The following is a 17,748-nucleotide window of genomic DNA, read 5'->3' on the forward strand; positions in this document are numbered from 1 at the left end:
GAAATGTCTGTTCATGTCTTCTGTCCATTTCTTGACTGGATTATTTGTTCTTTGGGTGTTGAGTTTGATAAGTTCTTTATAGATTTTGGATACTAGCCCTTTACCTGATACGTCATTTGCAAATATCTTCTCCCATTGTGTCGGTTGTCTTTTGGTTTTGTTGACTGTTTCCTTTGCTGTGCAGAAGCTTTTTATTTTGATGAAGTCCCAGTAGTTCATTTTAGCTCTTGCTTCCCTTGTCTTTGGTGATGTTTCTAGGAAGAAGTTGCTGCAGCTGAGGTTGAAGAGGTTGCTGCCTGTGTTCTCCTCAAGGATTTTGATGGACTCCTGTCTCACATTGAGGTCTTTCAACCATTTTGAGTCTATTTTTGTGTGTGGTGTAAGGAAATGGTGCAGTTTCATTCTTCTGCATGTGGCTGTCCAGTTTTCCCAAAACCATTTGTTGAAGAGACTATCTTTTTTCCATTGAACATTCCTTCCTTTGCCAAGATTAGTTGATCATAGAGTTGAGGGTCCATTTCTGGGCTCTCTATTTTGTTCCATTGATCTCTATGTCTGTTTTTGTGCAAGTACCATACTGTCTTGATGATGACATCTTTGTAATAGAGCTTGAAGTCTGGAATTGTGATGCCGCCAGCTTTGGTTTAATTATTTTTTAAGTAGGCTCCATGCCCAGCATGGAGCCCAGTGTGGGGCTTGAGCTCATGACCCTGAGATAAAGACCTGAGTTGACATCAAGAGTTGGACCCTTAACCAGCTGAGCCACCTAGGTTTCCCGAAACTTGTATTTCCTAATCTCACCTTATAGTCTTTCAGTGACAGACCTGTTTTTATAAAGTAAAGAGTGAAAAGCTTAAGTGTCCAATGAAGCAAAATGCCCAGTCCTTATATCTTCTATCATAATATCATTCTGCCTCTATACAGGCCCAGCTCCCTCAGGAAAATTAATTTAGGGTTGCATTTGTTTACACTCTATATTCTTAGTAACTCTTGGGTTATTTAGTTATTCTGAAAGATTATTAAACATAAGGGGTGGGGGGACCTTTTCTGACAACACTGGTGATGAGGTCCAGTAATTTAAGCTCCCAGAAAATTCACTTGCCCCTAGTGGCCATTCTGTGGCCGTTCCATAGCAGGTTCTAGGAAAGCACAGACATCAGTGTGAGGCCTAGACTCAGTATTGCTGGGCAGTTAGAGTTTCCATGTATATAAGCCAGTAGATGATGCACTTGTTGGAATAGAAGATCTGCTGATGGACTAGCCAGTCTGAAGAAACAGATGAATCCAGGATGACTTGTGTGTGTCTTGGTATTAAAACGGGTAGGAATGTGCCTTGCAAAGAAGAGAGGAGAGAGCATTTTGCTGAGACAAGATACCTAGTGACCCCAGGGAATGATGAAAAATTTATGTGTATGGAGCTTGGAATGGGGGCTACAATTATATTTGAGACTAAAGGTTAGCTTGGAGCCAGCTTGTGAAAGTCCTGAAGTACCATACCAAGGAATTTTCCGAGCTTATGAAAAGGTTTTTCTAGAAGGGATTATGTGGCAAATTGATTAGGAAGATAAAAAAAACTAACTGGTAGAAGATGGCCTGTGTATTGTATCAGTTGGTCATATTACAATTCAGCTTATTTTATATATTATCTCATTTAAATTCTCAGAAGGACATTGCATACTAGATGAGATTTTTCACATTTCACACAGAAGAAACAAAGGCTTGAAGCATGTTGTCAAGTTGTCTAGTCACCCAGTAGTGAACATTAAGCCCAGGTTATCTGAGGTGAGTGCCCTTCCTACTTACCTAGCTATTCCAGGGATGGTTGACAATGGCACGTTAAAACTTGGACAACCAAGACCGCATCTGGACCTGTCCCAGGGTATGGAGACCAGCTGTTTCTCCCAGGACGCTGCTCCCTGCACGTGTGAGTTGCCCGCCCTGTCCCTACTCTCTTGCTGGTCTGTGGTTGAAATTCTTCCATGGCCCTCAATAGGCTAGGAGGGAATAGACATTTGGCCAGCTGGTATATCCAAATATTCCCCAAACCTGTCTTTCTTGGGGAGACAAATATGAGTGAACAGAAAGGAAGGGTTCACTCTGCCATATTCTTACTTGTCTTTGCTTCTGTGGAGCACCCAGCCAGCATGCACCCATCATCGCTCTGTCAGAGCCTGTGAGGAGGTAGCCTGTGAGGATGGAAGCTGTGTGATGTGCGGGGAAAGGGCAGCACCAGCTCCATAACCAGGCACCTGGATGCTGGCTTTTAGTCTTGTCTCTTACTTGAGGAACCCCAGCATATCTCACAACCTCCCTGGGGCTCAGTCTTTCCATCCACATGATGGGCGAAGTAAGGAGGGCTATGAACTACACAAGGTCTATTATCTTCTATTTCTCCACCACAGAAGAGAGTTCACAGTGTATGCAAGTGAAGAGAATAATGTAACTACTTGCCTGTCAGTTGGGGGCTTCTGATTTTGTTGTATGTCATGAGTGCTTGGAGGTAGCAGTCTGGCCACAAAGCTTACTTGAAGCTGCATTTGCAAAGCACACACTTAGTTAAAATTCAGTGGAAATAGTACTTCCTAAAGTTACCTTTTACCCATATGAACATGGGATGAAGAAGATGTCAGCCATCTGCATTATACAACATGAGTTCTGTGTAGAGTGACTTGGAGGGAGCTGGTGGGAAATGGGAGGTTGGGAGGGGTTGGCCTCCGAGTACGGTCACTGATGCCATGTTTTGATGCCTGTGGTAACTTTTCAGGATAACCAGAGACACACGGTAACTGATTTTAAGAAATAATAGTAAAGATAAGATTTTGCCCTAGGACTCTGTTTTTATTTTATTTATTTCTTTAAATTAACACAACGCCCTTTTAAGGCTATAGTAAAAATGTGCTTGAGTAGTTGACATGAGGCTAAATCTAGGATCCAAAGCAGCACAAATCAGTGGGGCCTGAAAAGGCCCAACGTGGCTGACCGATGTGTGGTGCCTCCGTCAGGATGGGTTATGTTCAGACTTCAGGCCAAGTAAGCTTAATATTTTTAATAATAGAAAAATATGATTCCTGCATGCCTAACAAAATGACTCTCACATATCAGAATTCAATAAATACTTGGTAAGTACAGAAGTGAATATGACATTATTATAGAAAATTTGGAAAGTTGAGAACAAAATTGCTCATAATCCCAACATGTTAACATCAGTAGTCACTAATATTTGTGTGTGTGTGTGTGTGTGTATTTGTGTTCAGCCGTACACACAGGATTAGTTTGGATTTTAATATAAGCACAATGTAGACAGTTTTGATTTCTGATGCCTAAAATTTAAAATTTTATGATAAGCACTTTGCAAATTGCTATACTGTTTTTATAATTTCTAATTTTAATGATGGCATAATGTTCTATCTAGTAATTTATCATAAGTTAGTTACCATTTGTTTTATATCAGGCAATTAGATTGCTTTTGAGGTTTTATTTTATAGTCTTATTCCAGTTAAAATCTTCATGCCAATACTGTTTTCTTCTTTTTAATCATTTCCTTATAGTAAATTATCAAAACTGGTAATTGTGGTTGTAGAAATGATTCCTCCTTTTTTCACTGTAACCAGGACTCTGTTTGAATGCTGGTTTCATCATATACTGCCTACTTTTGCATATTAGATTAAAAAAATCTATATTTACTAGTTTAATAGCGCATATGGTCCCTCATGTTGTTGTTTTCCTCACAGAAGAAAAGCTAATATAACAAAAGCCTATTCACTGGTTAAAGTTGTATGCCAACATTTCACTTTGGTTCTCTCTGCCTCACTAGTCCCTTGTTAAATATGCCGTCTCTGATAACGTGGGGCTGGCTTGTCTCACTGTTCAATCCCTTTTTGTGTTGAAGCTGTCTGTGGAAGCACGTAAAGAGATGACTAAGAAGGCTATTCAGACAGTCAAACATTTTACTGAGAAGCTGCGGAAAAGAAATTTGGAAGAGGACATTCAAGAAGCTAGTGACTCTAAAATGACCTATGCAGATGCCCTGAATCATCTGGAGAAATCACTTGCTCACCTGGAAACCCTCAACCACAGCTTCCTTGTTTCTCTGAAGAATAGTGAGCAGGTAATGAAGTGAAAACTTGTTCCCCATGCTCACTCACTCAGATAACATCAGTACCCACTTTCATTTCTCCTTTCAAGCCATATTAGTGGTTTTGTTAGGGTTTTCAATCTTGCAGATGTCTTTAAAAATGGTCCTTCATCATTTATCCTTTAGCTTCTTCATTACCTCTTGATTGTCGATTTGGTTTTCAGTTCTTTGAAAAGGATTTGAGGCCACTTATCAGGATTAATCTCTGGCAGGGAGGAGGTGGGAAGGATGGGGGAAAGAACCCTGAGTTGAACTCAGGTTGGGTACCTGGGGGAGGGAGCGGTCACTGAAGCTGAGAAGCGATCAGGACAGTGGTTTGCAAGCCCAACAAGCTGGTAGGTGTTCTGCTGTCTCAACTGAAAAATGATAGATTTTTTTCTCCCTCATTTTCAGAAAAATTCAGAAAGAGCCATCTGTACCTGCTTCAACAGGTTTTGTTTTTTTTTTCCAGTTATATGCACTTGTCCTATTTTTTTGTATTTCATGTTTCCAATATCATTTTATTATTGATATAAATTATTTTGGCTAGTAGAATTGTTCCTACTTGGTTTCCAGTTGAGACTCTCATGGTGTCTCAGAAAATACCCTCACAAGAGTCCGGAGCCGCTGCCCATGAGGAAACGTGAGGCCCAGTGTGTGAGGACAGCTCGGGGAAATCCTCTGTAGCTTTTGTAGTTTTTCTTCTGTACCGTTCCAGCCCAGAGAGTTTTAGCTATTCTTTTCCATAACTGAGAAGTTGACAGATCAATCAGTAAATGGTTTCATGTAGGTGAAAACAATGTTTAGATGTCTAAGTAATTTTGCATTTGCCCATTTAATGTTGATGGTAAATGAAGCTCTGAGTGGCCACTAATCTCCTCTTTTATTTTTCTCACACCGTACATGTTGATTGAATTGTATTCTTGGCTTGTGGAGAGCTCTTCCTGATAGAAAGGCGGGTCAGTGGAGAGCAGTTCAGATAATGAACAAATGGAAGACTTCAAAATTTGTATGAGACACATAAATGCAAAGCCCTCATGGAAAAGATGATGGGAAGAATTCCAAAGTTTGATAGTAGTTTTATTTCATTTTGTATTTTTCAGTGCTATTAGCCTGTCTAATGAATCACGTTAAATGATGTACAAGCAATAGAGAAGGCTTTGCAGGGAACAAATTGGCTTTACCAATCTGGATTTTATCCTACTGACATGTACAGCGCTATAATCCATAATTATGAGAACTAGGGTAAAATCTGAATTCTTCAAGTAAAAGTGATTATACTTATTAGTATAAAAATTAAATACTTGTCTTATTTTTTAAATTAAATATACGGTGCTCAAATCTGGAGAATAGAATTGTCATCCCTCTCCTTGGAACAGGTATTGTCTTTGAGTGACTAGAACAATGTATATGAGGTCGGGGGGAAGATTAACAGAAACAGCCGTTTGTTCGCGCTCGGCTGTGATTTAAAGGTACCAGTGGCTGCTTGCAAATGCCATTCGGTCAGACCATGGATGGTCCATAATAGCAGACACTTCTGGTCCCTAAAGTGGACCTTATTTGATTTTATTCAGGTGCTTTTCATAGCAAACACTGGAAATCACTTTCAGCTTCATACATTTGTCCCTTTTAAGTTCAGACCTTAATTTTAACCTCTTCACTTGTACACCCAGTGCAAGAAGATCCCCTGTACCCTAGGTGAGTGCAGTCTAGACGAGAGGCCTTTATCCTGTGGTGCCTCGGTTTCCTCTTGCTCAGGACGCATAAGAGTAGCTGCCCTGTTGCACTCACGGGCACTTTCTGTTACTAGAAGTTTCACAGCGGGGAGAAGAGTAAAATGAAATGTCGTGTGCTAAACTCCCAGGGCAGTCATTCACCAGTGATCAGAATATGACCTCTCTTACTTCATGCATACTCCCACCTACCCTCACCCCGCTCCTGTGGATTATTTTAAAGAAAATCCCAGTCACTGGTTTACTTTATCCGTAAATACTTGCACATCTGTTTCTAAAGGATGCATGTAAACACACCACTAGAACATGATCACAATAAAAAAAAATTAACAGCAGTTCTTTAATATCATCAACTATCCAGCTAAAGTTTGGATTTTACGTGGTGGTTCTGAAAGACAAGAGAGCATATTCAAGATTACCTGAGAAGCTATACAGAACCTGGAAAGCATTCTTTACCCTAAGTGACCGTGTTTGGTATGATGAAAAACAGTAGCTTGTGGCCTGTTTCATACATTATTTATCGTCACGTTGGTTTTTACAGACGTTATCAGAGGGGCAGGTGTGTGGCATGGGGGCCGGGAAATGTAGTCTTTTGGATTCTGATCCTCATTTCCCGAATTGCTAGCCATGTGACTCTGGGCATGTTACTTTACATTTTCGGTTTTCAGTTTACTTTTTGGCAAAATGGAGCTAATGAAAACTCTTTGCAGGATTATTAGAAGCATTAAATCAGGTGACACACGTGTACTACCTGGGTTTGACAGCTGGTGGTTGTGGACCTGAGCTGTCACGTGGTTGTGGCCCAGTCACAATAATAAACTTACGCTTCATGAGCTTTACTTTGGGCCTGACGTTGTGCTACAGGCCTTTTACATTCTCTCATTTAATGTTCACGACACGCCCTGTTCGCAAGAATCTCTGTCCTCCTCCTCATTTTGCAGCCACTGAAGGCCCACAGACTACTACATGGTAAAGCAAGGATCTGTCCCCAAGCCTGGTGTCCCTGGAGCCCCCACTCCTACTAACCACTGCCTGTTCTTCAGTGTGGGGTTTGAGAATCTTCTAAATATGCTTTGCTGCGTACATGTGGACACACTGAGTTCCTGTTTGATACTCAGGTGTTGCATGCCATATCTTTGCAGGAAACACTGCGGAAGTACGGTGACCTCTATGATCTGTCCCGATCAGAGAAAGGGAAACTTCATGACCAAGCTGTGGCCATGTGTCTGGACGGTCTGCCTCTAAGAATGATTCAGCAGCTGCTGCAGGTGGCCGTGGGCCCTCTCGACATCTCGCCCAAGGATGTGGTGCAGGATGCAGTAAGGAAGATCCTTTCTGCATTGAGGTAGGCTAGAGAAGAGTCGTTGGAAACCTGCGGTGATAGTTGCTGGTAGTAGTGCTCATTTCGCAGTAATGGAGAAAAAATACCACGTATGTAGAAGCATTTTATGAACGATGAAGTACTTTATAAAAGCGGGACATGTTCATGAGATTTCTCAGAGTCTTGTGTCTTAAGAGATCTTGAGAATGGAGAACCATGAAAATGCTTCCCCACTGGTGTTGTGTGTAGTGTGTCCTCAAACTAACTTTCAGCTAGACCCTCTTCTCCCCCGGCCCCCAAATAATTCTTGAAATAGGGTAAGGCCAAAATGGCCTGTGTGGGAGGTAGCCGAGCGTCAGGTTGTCTTGGGACCCAGGTGGATGTGCAGCTCTTGGCTTTTCTACTCCCCCTTCCTTGTAGAGGCTGCCAAATGGGTCCCAGAAGCTCCTGTTGAAGTACACAAGGCAAGGTTAATCATATACTGAAGGTTTAGACATCTGTTAAGTGTCTTAGAGTTTTATTTACCTGCAGTTGATGGCATGAAACCAACAACTGAGAAGTTCGAGCTCTCTGTCAGTGTGCCCATGTCTTCGTGGGAATGCATCCAGGAGGGTTAGGGAAGCGGGGGGAAAGTTAAGCTCAGAAAAGAATGAGGCATGAAGTGCTTTCTGTGAATAATGCAATTAGGCTGAAAGATTTGGTTGTGTTTAATGTATTCTCTTTTTAAGCCTTCTTTGTAATTCTTCATTGCTCTTGAGGAACTTTTTGATTAAATGCATGTCAGTTTTCCACAGCTGAACTGAAATCAAATGAGCCTTTATCAGTTTAATTACCCCAGCCTCCTACAGTTTTCACCTTAATGATCTGCGGTATCTGGTAATTTGAGAGAGAGAGAGAAATATAACATTTTTTTAAGAAATAACAAATGTCAAATTAATAAAACTTTGTTCTGTTATTAGCTTACTATGTTTTGGTGGTGGCTGTAAGAGCCACCCGCTCCCCTCTCTCAGATGATGACAGACACTTGTTGGTCATATTTTGCACCTTTTGATCCATAGCTATCTTCTTATTTTTTCTGAAATTGAGATTTAGATGAGCCTCATAAAAACATTTTGAAAACTTAGTGCTTTGACAAATTTAGTTTATTTCCTAAAAATTACACATTGTCATGAATAATTAAAATAAAATGTGATGTGATATTTTTACAGTTATAGAATTCTGACATAAATTATACTTCTCTCTCTTTCCCTGCGCCCAGTTCCACTTGTAAAGACGGTTCTTCTCCAATAAATGTTACGCTTAGCACAGAGAAGACATTCAGTAAATGTGAACTAAATCTTTCTGCAGTGGGAGGAAAGGGAATTTCAGGAGTTCAGCTACCTCCTTTTCAAAGGAAAAGCAATTGCCATTGACAGCATCCATAACATTTACCTTTTAGAAAGTTAGTACAATTCAGTAGATATAAAATAACAAAGGCACGTAAAGAACTGAATCCAGCAGTTGATTTAAATCCTATCACTTAAATTGTTCAGAAAACTCACCTAAAACTTTTCTTCTCTTGCTTTTTCAAAATTCAGTGGAGTTCTAGACATACACAGTTATAAAATGGGCATAATAATAGTTCCTATCTCGTAGTCCGCTGGGAACTAAATGGTAGAAAATATGTAAAGCACTTGTACCTGGTAAGTACCACATAAATAATTCGTTTGTTTTTTTTTAAGTCCATCTGGAGAACTTAGATGATGATATATTTAATGCTTAAAATAGCTCATATATTTAATGTCCATTGAATGTTTTTTAAATGACAGAATGCAAGTAGATTTTATTTTCTTCATAGGAAAAGAAGCATATATTAGACTGTGAGCTCCTTAAGGGCAGAAAATGTTTCATTTCCATATCTTTAGCACTCGCAGACTGCATATACCCCGCATGTCTATGAGCTGGCAGCATCTTCTGCCAGAATCCAGCTGGGTGCATCTGAGTGTGAATGCCACACTGCTTTCTGAGGTCGAGCCCTCTTCTGAATCGGTTCTGTCTCTCTCCCTTCACAGTGGGGGCAGTGCTGACCTCGGTGGGTCGGGGGACCCCCTCCAGGTCCTGGAAGGTGTTGTTGCAGCTGTCCATGCCAGCGTGGACAAGGGGTAAGCCTAGCACCGTGCGTGCATCTCCCCTCATGGCACTCGTCAGAATCGCAGGATTACTTTTAATATCACTGTTTATGTAACTGCCCAGACCAACCTCCTTTTCTAGGCGGTTTTGAAGGAAGAGCTGAGGACTTTCCGCATATCTAAGGAGGCTCTGCATCTGGAGTCATGGTTTCTCCAGCTGTCCTCTTACCCTCTCAGCTCTAGCAGGACACCCGCCTGCTCCCCAGAGCCTTGTTTGCCTGGGAGATCATGGTCTCCTCTCTTCTCGTTCCACGTGAGGCCGGGAGGGGGAAGGGATTCACATCTCCAGGAGGTTACTGGACGGGTTACGTAAGGAAACTTTCTAGAGTACATGTATTTTTTTTTTGAAAGCTTTATATATGTTAGGTCTGCCTTGCCTGAGGGCCATGAGTATACAGGCTTTATACAGAGTACATGAGGATACAGAAAGGTGTGTGTCTCTAATGCCATTTTTTTAAAATTTAAGTTCAGTGAACATATAATGTATTATTTGTTTCAGGGGTACAGGTCTGTGATTCATCAGTCTTGCACAATTCACAGTGCTCACCATAGCACATACCCTCCCAATGCCCATCACCCAGCCACCCCATCCCTCCCACCCCCCTCCCCTCCAGCAACCCTCGGTTTGTTTCCTGAGATTAAGAGTCTCTTATGGTTTGTCTCCCTCTCTGGTTTCATCTTGTTTCATTTGTCCCTCTCTTCCCCTGTGATCCTCTGTCTTGTTTCTTAAATTCTGCACGTTAGTGAGATCACATGATAATTGTCTTTCTCTGACTGACTTATTTCGCTTAGCATAATACCCTTGGTTCCTTCCACATCATTGCAAATGGCAAAATTTCATTCTTGATGGCTGCATAATATTCCATTGTATATATACCACATCTTCTTCATCCATTCATCTGTCAGTAGACGTCTGGGTTCTTTCAATAGTTTGGCTATTGTGGTCTAATGCCATTTTTAGAAAGAATTTTTCGTTCAGGTGCAGTGGTAGTGATAGGAAGAACAGCAACAACAAGTTGGTGGTTATGTATTTGCCAGAGTTTATAGACATCTTTCATATATCTTATAGCCATGTCATCCCTATAAGGCCTCGCCCCAATTTTCTTATTTTATTTTTTTTAAATAATCTCTACACCCAATGTAGGATTTGAACTCATGAGCCCGAGATCAAGAGTCACCTGCTATACCAACTGAGCCAGCCAGGTGCCCCTGTTTTCTTTTTTTTAATGGGAAATATATAATAATAATGAAGAAGTATTTGTGAAAACTCCTCATAGTTCATTCAGTAATATAATTATTTTCATTTGCATATTACTTTCTAGTTATTGTGCAGGTACACATATATTTTTATATAGCTTCAATCAAAATGTGTAAACACTTCGTATTCTTCTTTTATTTACTTGCTACTGTAACTCTTTGCATTTGTCTTTTTAGATTTCCTTATGATTATTTCTGATGGTTGCATGTATTGTTGCCATTTTCGAGGAGGCCTTGCCCTGAGTCACAGGCTGGGGAAATGGAACCAGGATCCCAGCCCGGCTCTGAGAACTAATTCAGCGCTCAGATGCCTCTATAGTACATTCCATGTGTTGCTTTGTGCCCGAGGCTTGAGTGGAGGAAAATAGGAGAAGCCATATAGGTGAATCTGGGAAAGCATTGCAGTCAGGGCCCTCTACTTACTTAGCCTTCCGCTTGGCACCGTTTTTCTAAGCCCCTTTGCTTTGGGGTCTTGAAGTATAACGAAGCTATTTTACGCCTTATTCAAAAGCGAAACGAAATGATCTCCACGTTCACTGTGTGTCATGCCCCGTGCTGAGTGAGGAGGAGTTAGATACGGGGAAGAAATAGCCTCGCACCTGAGAAGCTCAGAGTCTTGCAGGCGAGACAAGCCTTCCCCTAGCTCTAGCTGCCATACTGCCGAGGGGTAAGTGCTGTGCAGAAAGCAGGGTGGACGGAGCGGTTTATTCCGTCTGGGGAAGTCAGGGCGGGGTACGCAAGGGACGTCGTTGGTCCTGGTCCATGAAAAGGGAGTCCGTGAGGAGGAGGAGGTGGGGAATGGCACCCCAGGCCGACGAGGCCCCCTGAGCCACTGCAGATGCAGCAGGTAGCGAAGCTAGGCAGGTGCTGCGCAGGGAACCCTCAGCCGCCTTCCAGAGGTGCGTCCAGCATCTGCCATTCGGGTCAGAGCCCGTCCGCCGGCCCCCTGCCTGCCCCTTCCACGGCTGCTTTTAGCTGATGCAGACCTGCGCCCGGCCTCACGGGATGACACGATCTGAGCAGGCAGTAAGTCTGCCTTCCAGGGGAGACATCTCAAAAAGATTAGAAGGCAGGATTCTTCTGAGTGAATTTCCAGCCAGAAACACAGGTGAACCCAACTTGGGTTTCTTGCATACAGACTTATTTTTTTTTTTAAGCTTTGATTTCCAAAGAGGAAGACATTGGGGAATGAAGAAACAGAGCAAGATCTTACTTTTTATTCCAGAGGAACAGCATAACAAAGTCTTCTTAACAGAAAAACTTCAGTGAACTTTTTTTTTTTTTGGCTTAAAAAAAAAAAAGGAAGACGAAGTCATAACTTTCATTTCTGGCAACGACTTTTTGAATCCATGCAGTTAAAGCCTAAATCCTTGGCTTCGATTTCTTTTCCCAAAACTGTACCTGGCAGATCACATGGGGGAGCCACTCCCAGGGGGGTCTTTGGAGTGACATGGGGATTCAGACCCTTTGAAAGTAACCCTCTCGGTCACTCACTCCATGGCCTGATATGGCCGCCTCACCTCCAGGAGGCCACGCCAGGCCTGTGTGTCACCCTCACCCTTAGGGCCATACCCAGCCTCCCTCAGTCCTCGCCCCGAAACGCGTCAACATGCACTGCCCTCCATGGCATCTGTTTGCGGAGTAAATCCCCTCTCTTCGTGCACACACATTCCTGTGCTCTGAGGTCAGGCCCCCACCAACCCAGAGTGTTCCTGGCAGGTAGACTGCACGGAAGAGTCAGAATTTGGGTGTGTGTATTCATGGCTACCACCAAGTGTGTGGTTTTGTTCCTAATTTTTAGACAATTTATGCCGTCATCAGCATGTCCTCCTTTGACTTTGTATATTGGTACAAGTCTGATTCGCCTTTGAACTGCAGCTTCTGCTTCATTCACAAAGCCCCCTGTGCCTCCTTGTCCGCCTGTGCCAAGTGCCACTCAGACAGGCTTCCTTTCCAGCTTAACCACATTCTTGCCCCCAGACATCAGGGCTAAGTATTGTAAGGATTTGAAATAGTGTCAAAAATCTTTTATAGCATCAACAATTAAAGATGAGATTAAGGTAATAAATTATTGAGAGGCTCGGGTACATAAATTGAATTTTATAAGTGTGTTTTCTCCCATGATTTATGTATGTCTGTAACATATTTTGAGAATATAATCTAAATTTCCTGTTTGGGTTAAGAATTAGTTGATTAGATTGCTTAAGAAAAATGGGTTTAAAAACATTCACTAGCTAAGATAATTTTCTAAAATAATATATTTGTTAAACCTAGAACTAAGAAAAGATCATCAAGCATTTAAAAACAAAAAAGTAATGAACATCAATGACTCAGGGCTGAGATCTTGGAAGTGGCTGTTCAGCAACCCACTTAGTCCTCACAACAACCCCCTTATGGTGTTGTTGTTGCCTCCATTTCAGATTAGAAAATGATGCTCAGACAGGTTTGGTAGTGTGTCCGGGCTCACCCAGGTAAGGACATGCTCTGAATTTTCTCTCACCAGATCTCATCTGCTTCTGATATTAAAGAGCCTGCAACGGATAGGTCTTCTCAAATGCCACTGTGCACAGGGATTACCTGGGGGTCTTCTTAAAATACAGATTTTACTCGAGTAGTTCTGGGTAGGGCCTGAAATTCTGCATTTATAACCAGCTCCCAAGTGCTGCTTAGTCCACGGATGACACTTGAAGCAGCAAGGTCTTTGGGCGTCACTTCCCTCCGTTTTCCCACCTTTTGCATCTCCTTCCCTCTGCCTTGGCCTCTTTTCCTTTTCTACACCCCCCCCCCCGCCCACCTTCCTGTACCTTTAGAGAGCTTCTTAACAGGAATGACCTACTAGTGTGAATTAGTACATTAGCGATTCCCAAAAGGATGTGCAGAAATAAATCCACTCAGAAAACAGGTAATTAATGCGAAATTCCTCTGTGCACTATTCAAAAAGAAAGAAAGATTTCCTTCAGAACTATTGAGTATTTTAGAAGTTTTTGTTTGTTTGTGTAAATTGCTACTTAATCACAGTCCAGCTTCAGATGTCTGAAGGCTTCAGGGATATTGAACAGTGTCAGATCATTCAGACTTCATTGAGCTCTTTGGTATTACCTAGGGATTTCACAGTATTTTTAAAGCTTGGAAAATAAAAGGAAAAAAAAAAAAGAAAGCCCACCAGAGCAAATTGAATCTGATTTCTTCTTAGTCTTCATGCTCTGTGGGGCAAAATAAATCATCAGCTGTTGTCCAAGTACCCACAGTGCGTGAGCATTGTGGTCTGTCGCCCTGAGCCCTGCTAACAGCCAGGGTCACCAGTCAGGAGGGCAGCTCCACTCTACTGCTGTATTTCTCGGGGCCACATCAGGTCATATTTATGACTTAATAGCTGTCATTTTTTGTTTTGTTTTGTTTTTTTTTTTTTTTACTTACTAATCATCTTTATTTATTCATTTGTTTGTTTTTTTTTTATTCTTATGTTAATCCCCATACATTACATCATTAGTTCTAGATGAAGTGTTCCATGATTCATTGTTTGTGCATAACACCCAGTGCTCCATGCAGAACGTGAATAGCTGTCATTTTTGCCTCATTTTAGTGAGATGTGCCCAGGCTCTTATTGATAAACGAACCTCAGGAAGAGATTCTGGATTGGCATGTTTGAAAACAGCCACAAAGAGGTGGTTATTCGTATTTGCCAAAAAGTTAAGACTTGAGATTGGGATTGTGTGTACATCAAAATTATTTCCTTTGTAGGAATTTTTCTTTTGATGGAATTTGATTGTGTTAATTATTTGCAAAAGTCATGCTTTTTACACTATGGCAAGGCCATTATCATATCATGAGTTGATTTATTTGCAGTTCTCTTATTCCTGGCCAAGTGCCCCAATTATTTCATGGAAGCTATTAATAGAAGATACTACACTGGAGAAGGTCTCCTCCACCCAGCTCCATATGTAGTGAGGAAAGTGTGTGGCGTGTGGATCAATGACCTGAGTTGCGGGATCCACGTAGAACAAGAATATTGGGGTCTCTCACTGTTGTCGCTCACTTAGGTTTACTTGCTTCCCCTCCTCGCTCCCTTCTTCATCTCGCCTAGCCTTTTACACATCAGAGTTTGCACATGCATTTCCCATGGAGGCCAGGCAGGTAACGGGAATGAACGAGCTGGGCTGGGCTTACGGAGAAGTAGGAGGGGGTGGGGGCTGGGGGGAACTAGGTCTCACATTGTAGACAATACAGGAAACAGCTTCGAGCATGTCCTTTTCATCCAGCTTTTCAAGGGGAGCTGGGTTGTTAAGAGAGTAGATGTGAAGAGAGCTCATCACAAGGAAAAAGATTTCTTTTTTAATCTAAATGAACTGCTGGATGTTAACTAAACTTGCTGTGGAATTCTTTCATCATACATGTAAGTCAAATCATTATGCTCTCCACTGTCCACTTACACAGAGCCGTATGTCAGTTATATCTCAGTAGAACTGGGGGTGGAAATAGAGGAGCTAGAAAAATCTTGATTTCCTGTAAAAATTTTAAATTTTGAAACATTGGCATGTACCATGCAAGCCAACACAAAAATTCAGCTGCCAGTTTGTGACTTCCATATAGAAGATATGACTGAGTTCCCTTCAGGCATTCAAATTCTAGGACATTTATGTTTATAAGAAATCACCGTGGCCTGTGTTTTTCTTGTTGGAATGCAGTCTTTCCTTCCCCCATTCCCAAATAAGAACAATAATTTTATTTGTGTAGTGTGTCATGATTATATAAAGTGCTTTTTGTATTTGCTATCTCTTTTAATGAACCTTAACCATTTAAGTTCAAGGTGGAGTTATCTTTGTATGAATACGCCATGCAGAACCTGAAAATTCTTTTACCAAGGATTAGCTTATTAATATTCTCACAATCTGTCTTTTTACTCTGAATAATTGCTTTTGTTTGGCTGACACTCTCTTCCATTCCTTTTGTGAAGATCCTCTTGCGCTACATTATGTAAGAACATCACTTTTCTCCAATTAGTGATTCAGTGAACATATTTTTGTTGTTGTTGTGCTGCTCTTCTTCTCTGTTAATAGAGCTGTTTCAGAGGACTCCTTATCTTTTGGGCCAAAACCGATTTGTGGATGTGTGTTTCCTTTAGTAGTTATTTTTTTTTTAAATAGTGTGTAGTAAGTTGCTCTGTGCAGTATAATAACCTCCTCCCCAGAAAATCCTCACTATAGAGAAAAAGGTGGAAAATGGCTATTTGCAGTGAAACTATGAGTGATTTTTTTCTTTTATCTGTTTTATAACTTTTTAAAAACATTTATATAACTTTTATAATAAAGTAAAAATGTTTCAAAATAATGTTCTCTTTTTATTCCTAAGCTCATTAAATCCTCTCCTTGCCTTCATAAAATACTATATAAATGGAATCATTTTCCTTCTTCCAGTTCTGTTTTATTTTTCACATTATAAAAGTCATAATTGGTTATTTTTCACCCACTTATTTACTTCAAAAATTTGAAACCCACAGAAAAGTTGCAAGCATAGAAAAAAGAATACCTGTATACTCTTCCCCTTGATTTGCCAGTTTGTTGCCATTTTATCAAAATTTCTGCTCTTTTTCTGTCTCTCTATATGTGTGTGCATGTGTATTTGATGAGTCCCGAGAGTGACTAAAAACTCAGATTGAAATGAAAATATTAACCATTTTGCAGCTGAAATCCTTAGGAGATGGTGTCTAGGTTATGTCCTTGGGTAGCTTTCCCACAGAGTTGCCTTTCACTTCTGTGTCATCTTACTGAACACCAGTATTCACGTGGCTATACAGTGAGGCTTGCCTAGAACATGGTGCTTCCAGAACACAACACTTCTGTCCTAGGAATGAGTTTTCCTAATTTTATTATGTGTTCGAACTATCAACCCAAAGTTAGAGCAGATTTCCCCAAAATGTCAGGTGTCGTCAACTGCACAATAACTTCTAATGTAAATGGAATCTAACTCAATGTGATGACTTGGAAAACACAACAATGATCTTTCTATATTGCATCAGTATCTGAATAATTGTAATCTGCTGCCACCGTGTTCTGGAACATGCCCCCATTTGGTCTGGTTGCACTGTGTAGTAATTGATAAGGCGTTAAGATCGTCCAAGTTCAAATACTGGCTCCACTCCTTACTTTGTGACCTTGGACGCTACACTTCTCTGTGGCTGTTTCGTCATCTGCAGATTGGAGATGGTATTAGAATACATGAAAGAGTTAACGATGAAGTGGTAGAATTCATAGCTCCTAGTCACTTCCGTGGGTTGCCATTCTCATTCTTGTTTACCATATTCAAGTCTTGGGTAATTGTTATACTTCCAGCGGCTCTTCATGACTCCAGCTCCTTCCCCTTCCGGCTCATCCTACCTGCTCCCCACTTGGCACATGGGTGACAGGGTCAAAAATCAGCTTCATATTATGTGAAATTGCTTTGGACTCCAGGCCAAAAATGTGCTTTAAACTCCTTTTCTCATGAATTATACCTAACTGGACCCCTGCAGGCTTCACCAAAAAGGGCCTGAGCCTGCCCCACCTGTACGCTTCTCTGATCACTTCACGTGATTATGATTTTTCAGTGCTCAGAAGTCCCCCGACTGTTCTCATTCCATACAGAGTTAAGACCAAATGTCCTCAGTAATAGTGTTTGCCACTAATTGAAGCACTTAGTTATATGTCTCTTAATGTATTATGTGCTTTACATTTATTATTTATGTATTTGTTTCATTCTCAAAAGAGCATCATGAGTGAGGGGGAGGTATCCATCTCCAATTTACAAATGAGGAACTGGGGCTCAGAACCATTAGGTGGCTTCTTGGTCAACATCACAATGTCAGGAAGAGGTCAGTCTGGGAGCTGAATCTGGGCCTGACAGCTGCAGAGCCTGTGCTTTCAAAGCCTGAAGCTGCCTTTGCAGCCTTAGGTGTGTGCTCTTGGCCATCCAGGTGAGGAGACCTCTGCTAGCTACCTTAGCCCCCTCCTCTCATGTACCACCTGGACGTCTGTGCTTTAATCACCCTCTGGACATGTGCTGTCCTTTCAAATCTTTGGGTTTTTTTCTTGCTCTCCTCTTTGGATTCTTTTTCCCCACCTTGCCATGTACATACATCCCATCTGGCTTTTATGACCCTGCTCAAATGCCACATCCTCC

At 41.4% G+C, this 17,748-nt stretch overlaps 1 protein-coding gene across 5 annotated transcripts in view; it reads left to right on the forward strand.

The window, feature by feature from the left end:
• NBAS (NBAS subunit of NRZ tethering complex) overlaps positions 1–17,748 on the forward strand; it is a 310,311-nt gene that overhangs the window by 255,691 nt on the left and 36,872 nt on the right. For 4 of the 5 annotated variants that reach the window (XM_081797175.1, XM_081797176.1, XM_081797177.1 and 1 more), the window contains 3 exons: positions 3,890–4,108; positions 6,990–7,192; positions 9,220–9,309. In XM_081797175.1, the coding sequence (XP_081653301.1) occupies positions 3,890–4,108; positions 6,990–7,192; positions 9,220–9,309 (512 nt within the window). Of the gene's footprint in view, positions 1–258; positions 4,109–6,989; positions 7,193–9,219; positions 9,310–17,748 lie in introns of those variants that run through there. The other variant, XM_081797179.1, reaches the window with a different exon arrangement.

The sequence above is a fragment of the Leptonychotes weddellii genome, chromosome 10 (genome assembly GCF_054177405.1).
Source record: "Leptonychotes weddellii isolate Sample4059 chromosome 10, ASM5417740v2, whole genome shotgun sequence".
Classification (NCBI taxonomy): Eukaryota; Metazoa; Chordata; class Mammalia; order Carnivora; family Phocidae; genus Leptonychotes; species Leptonychotes weddellii.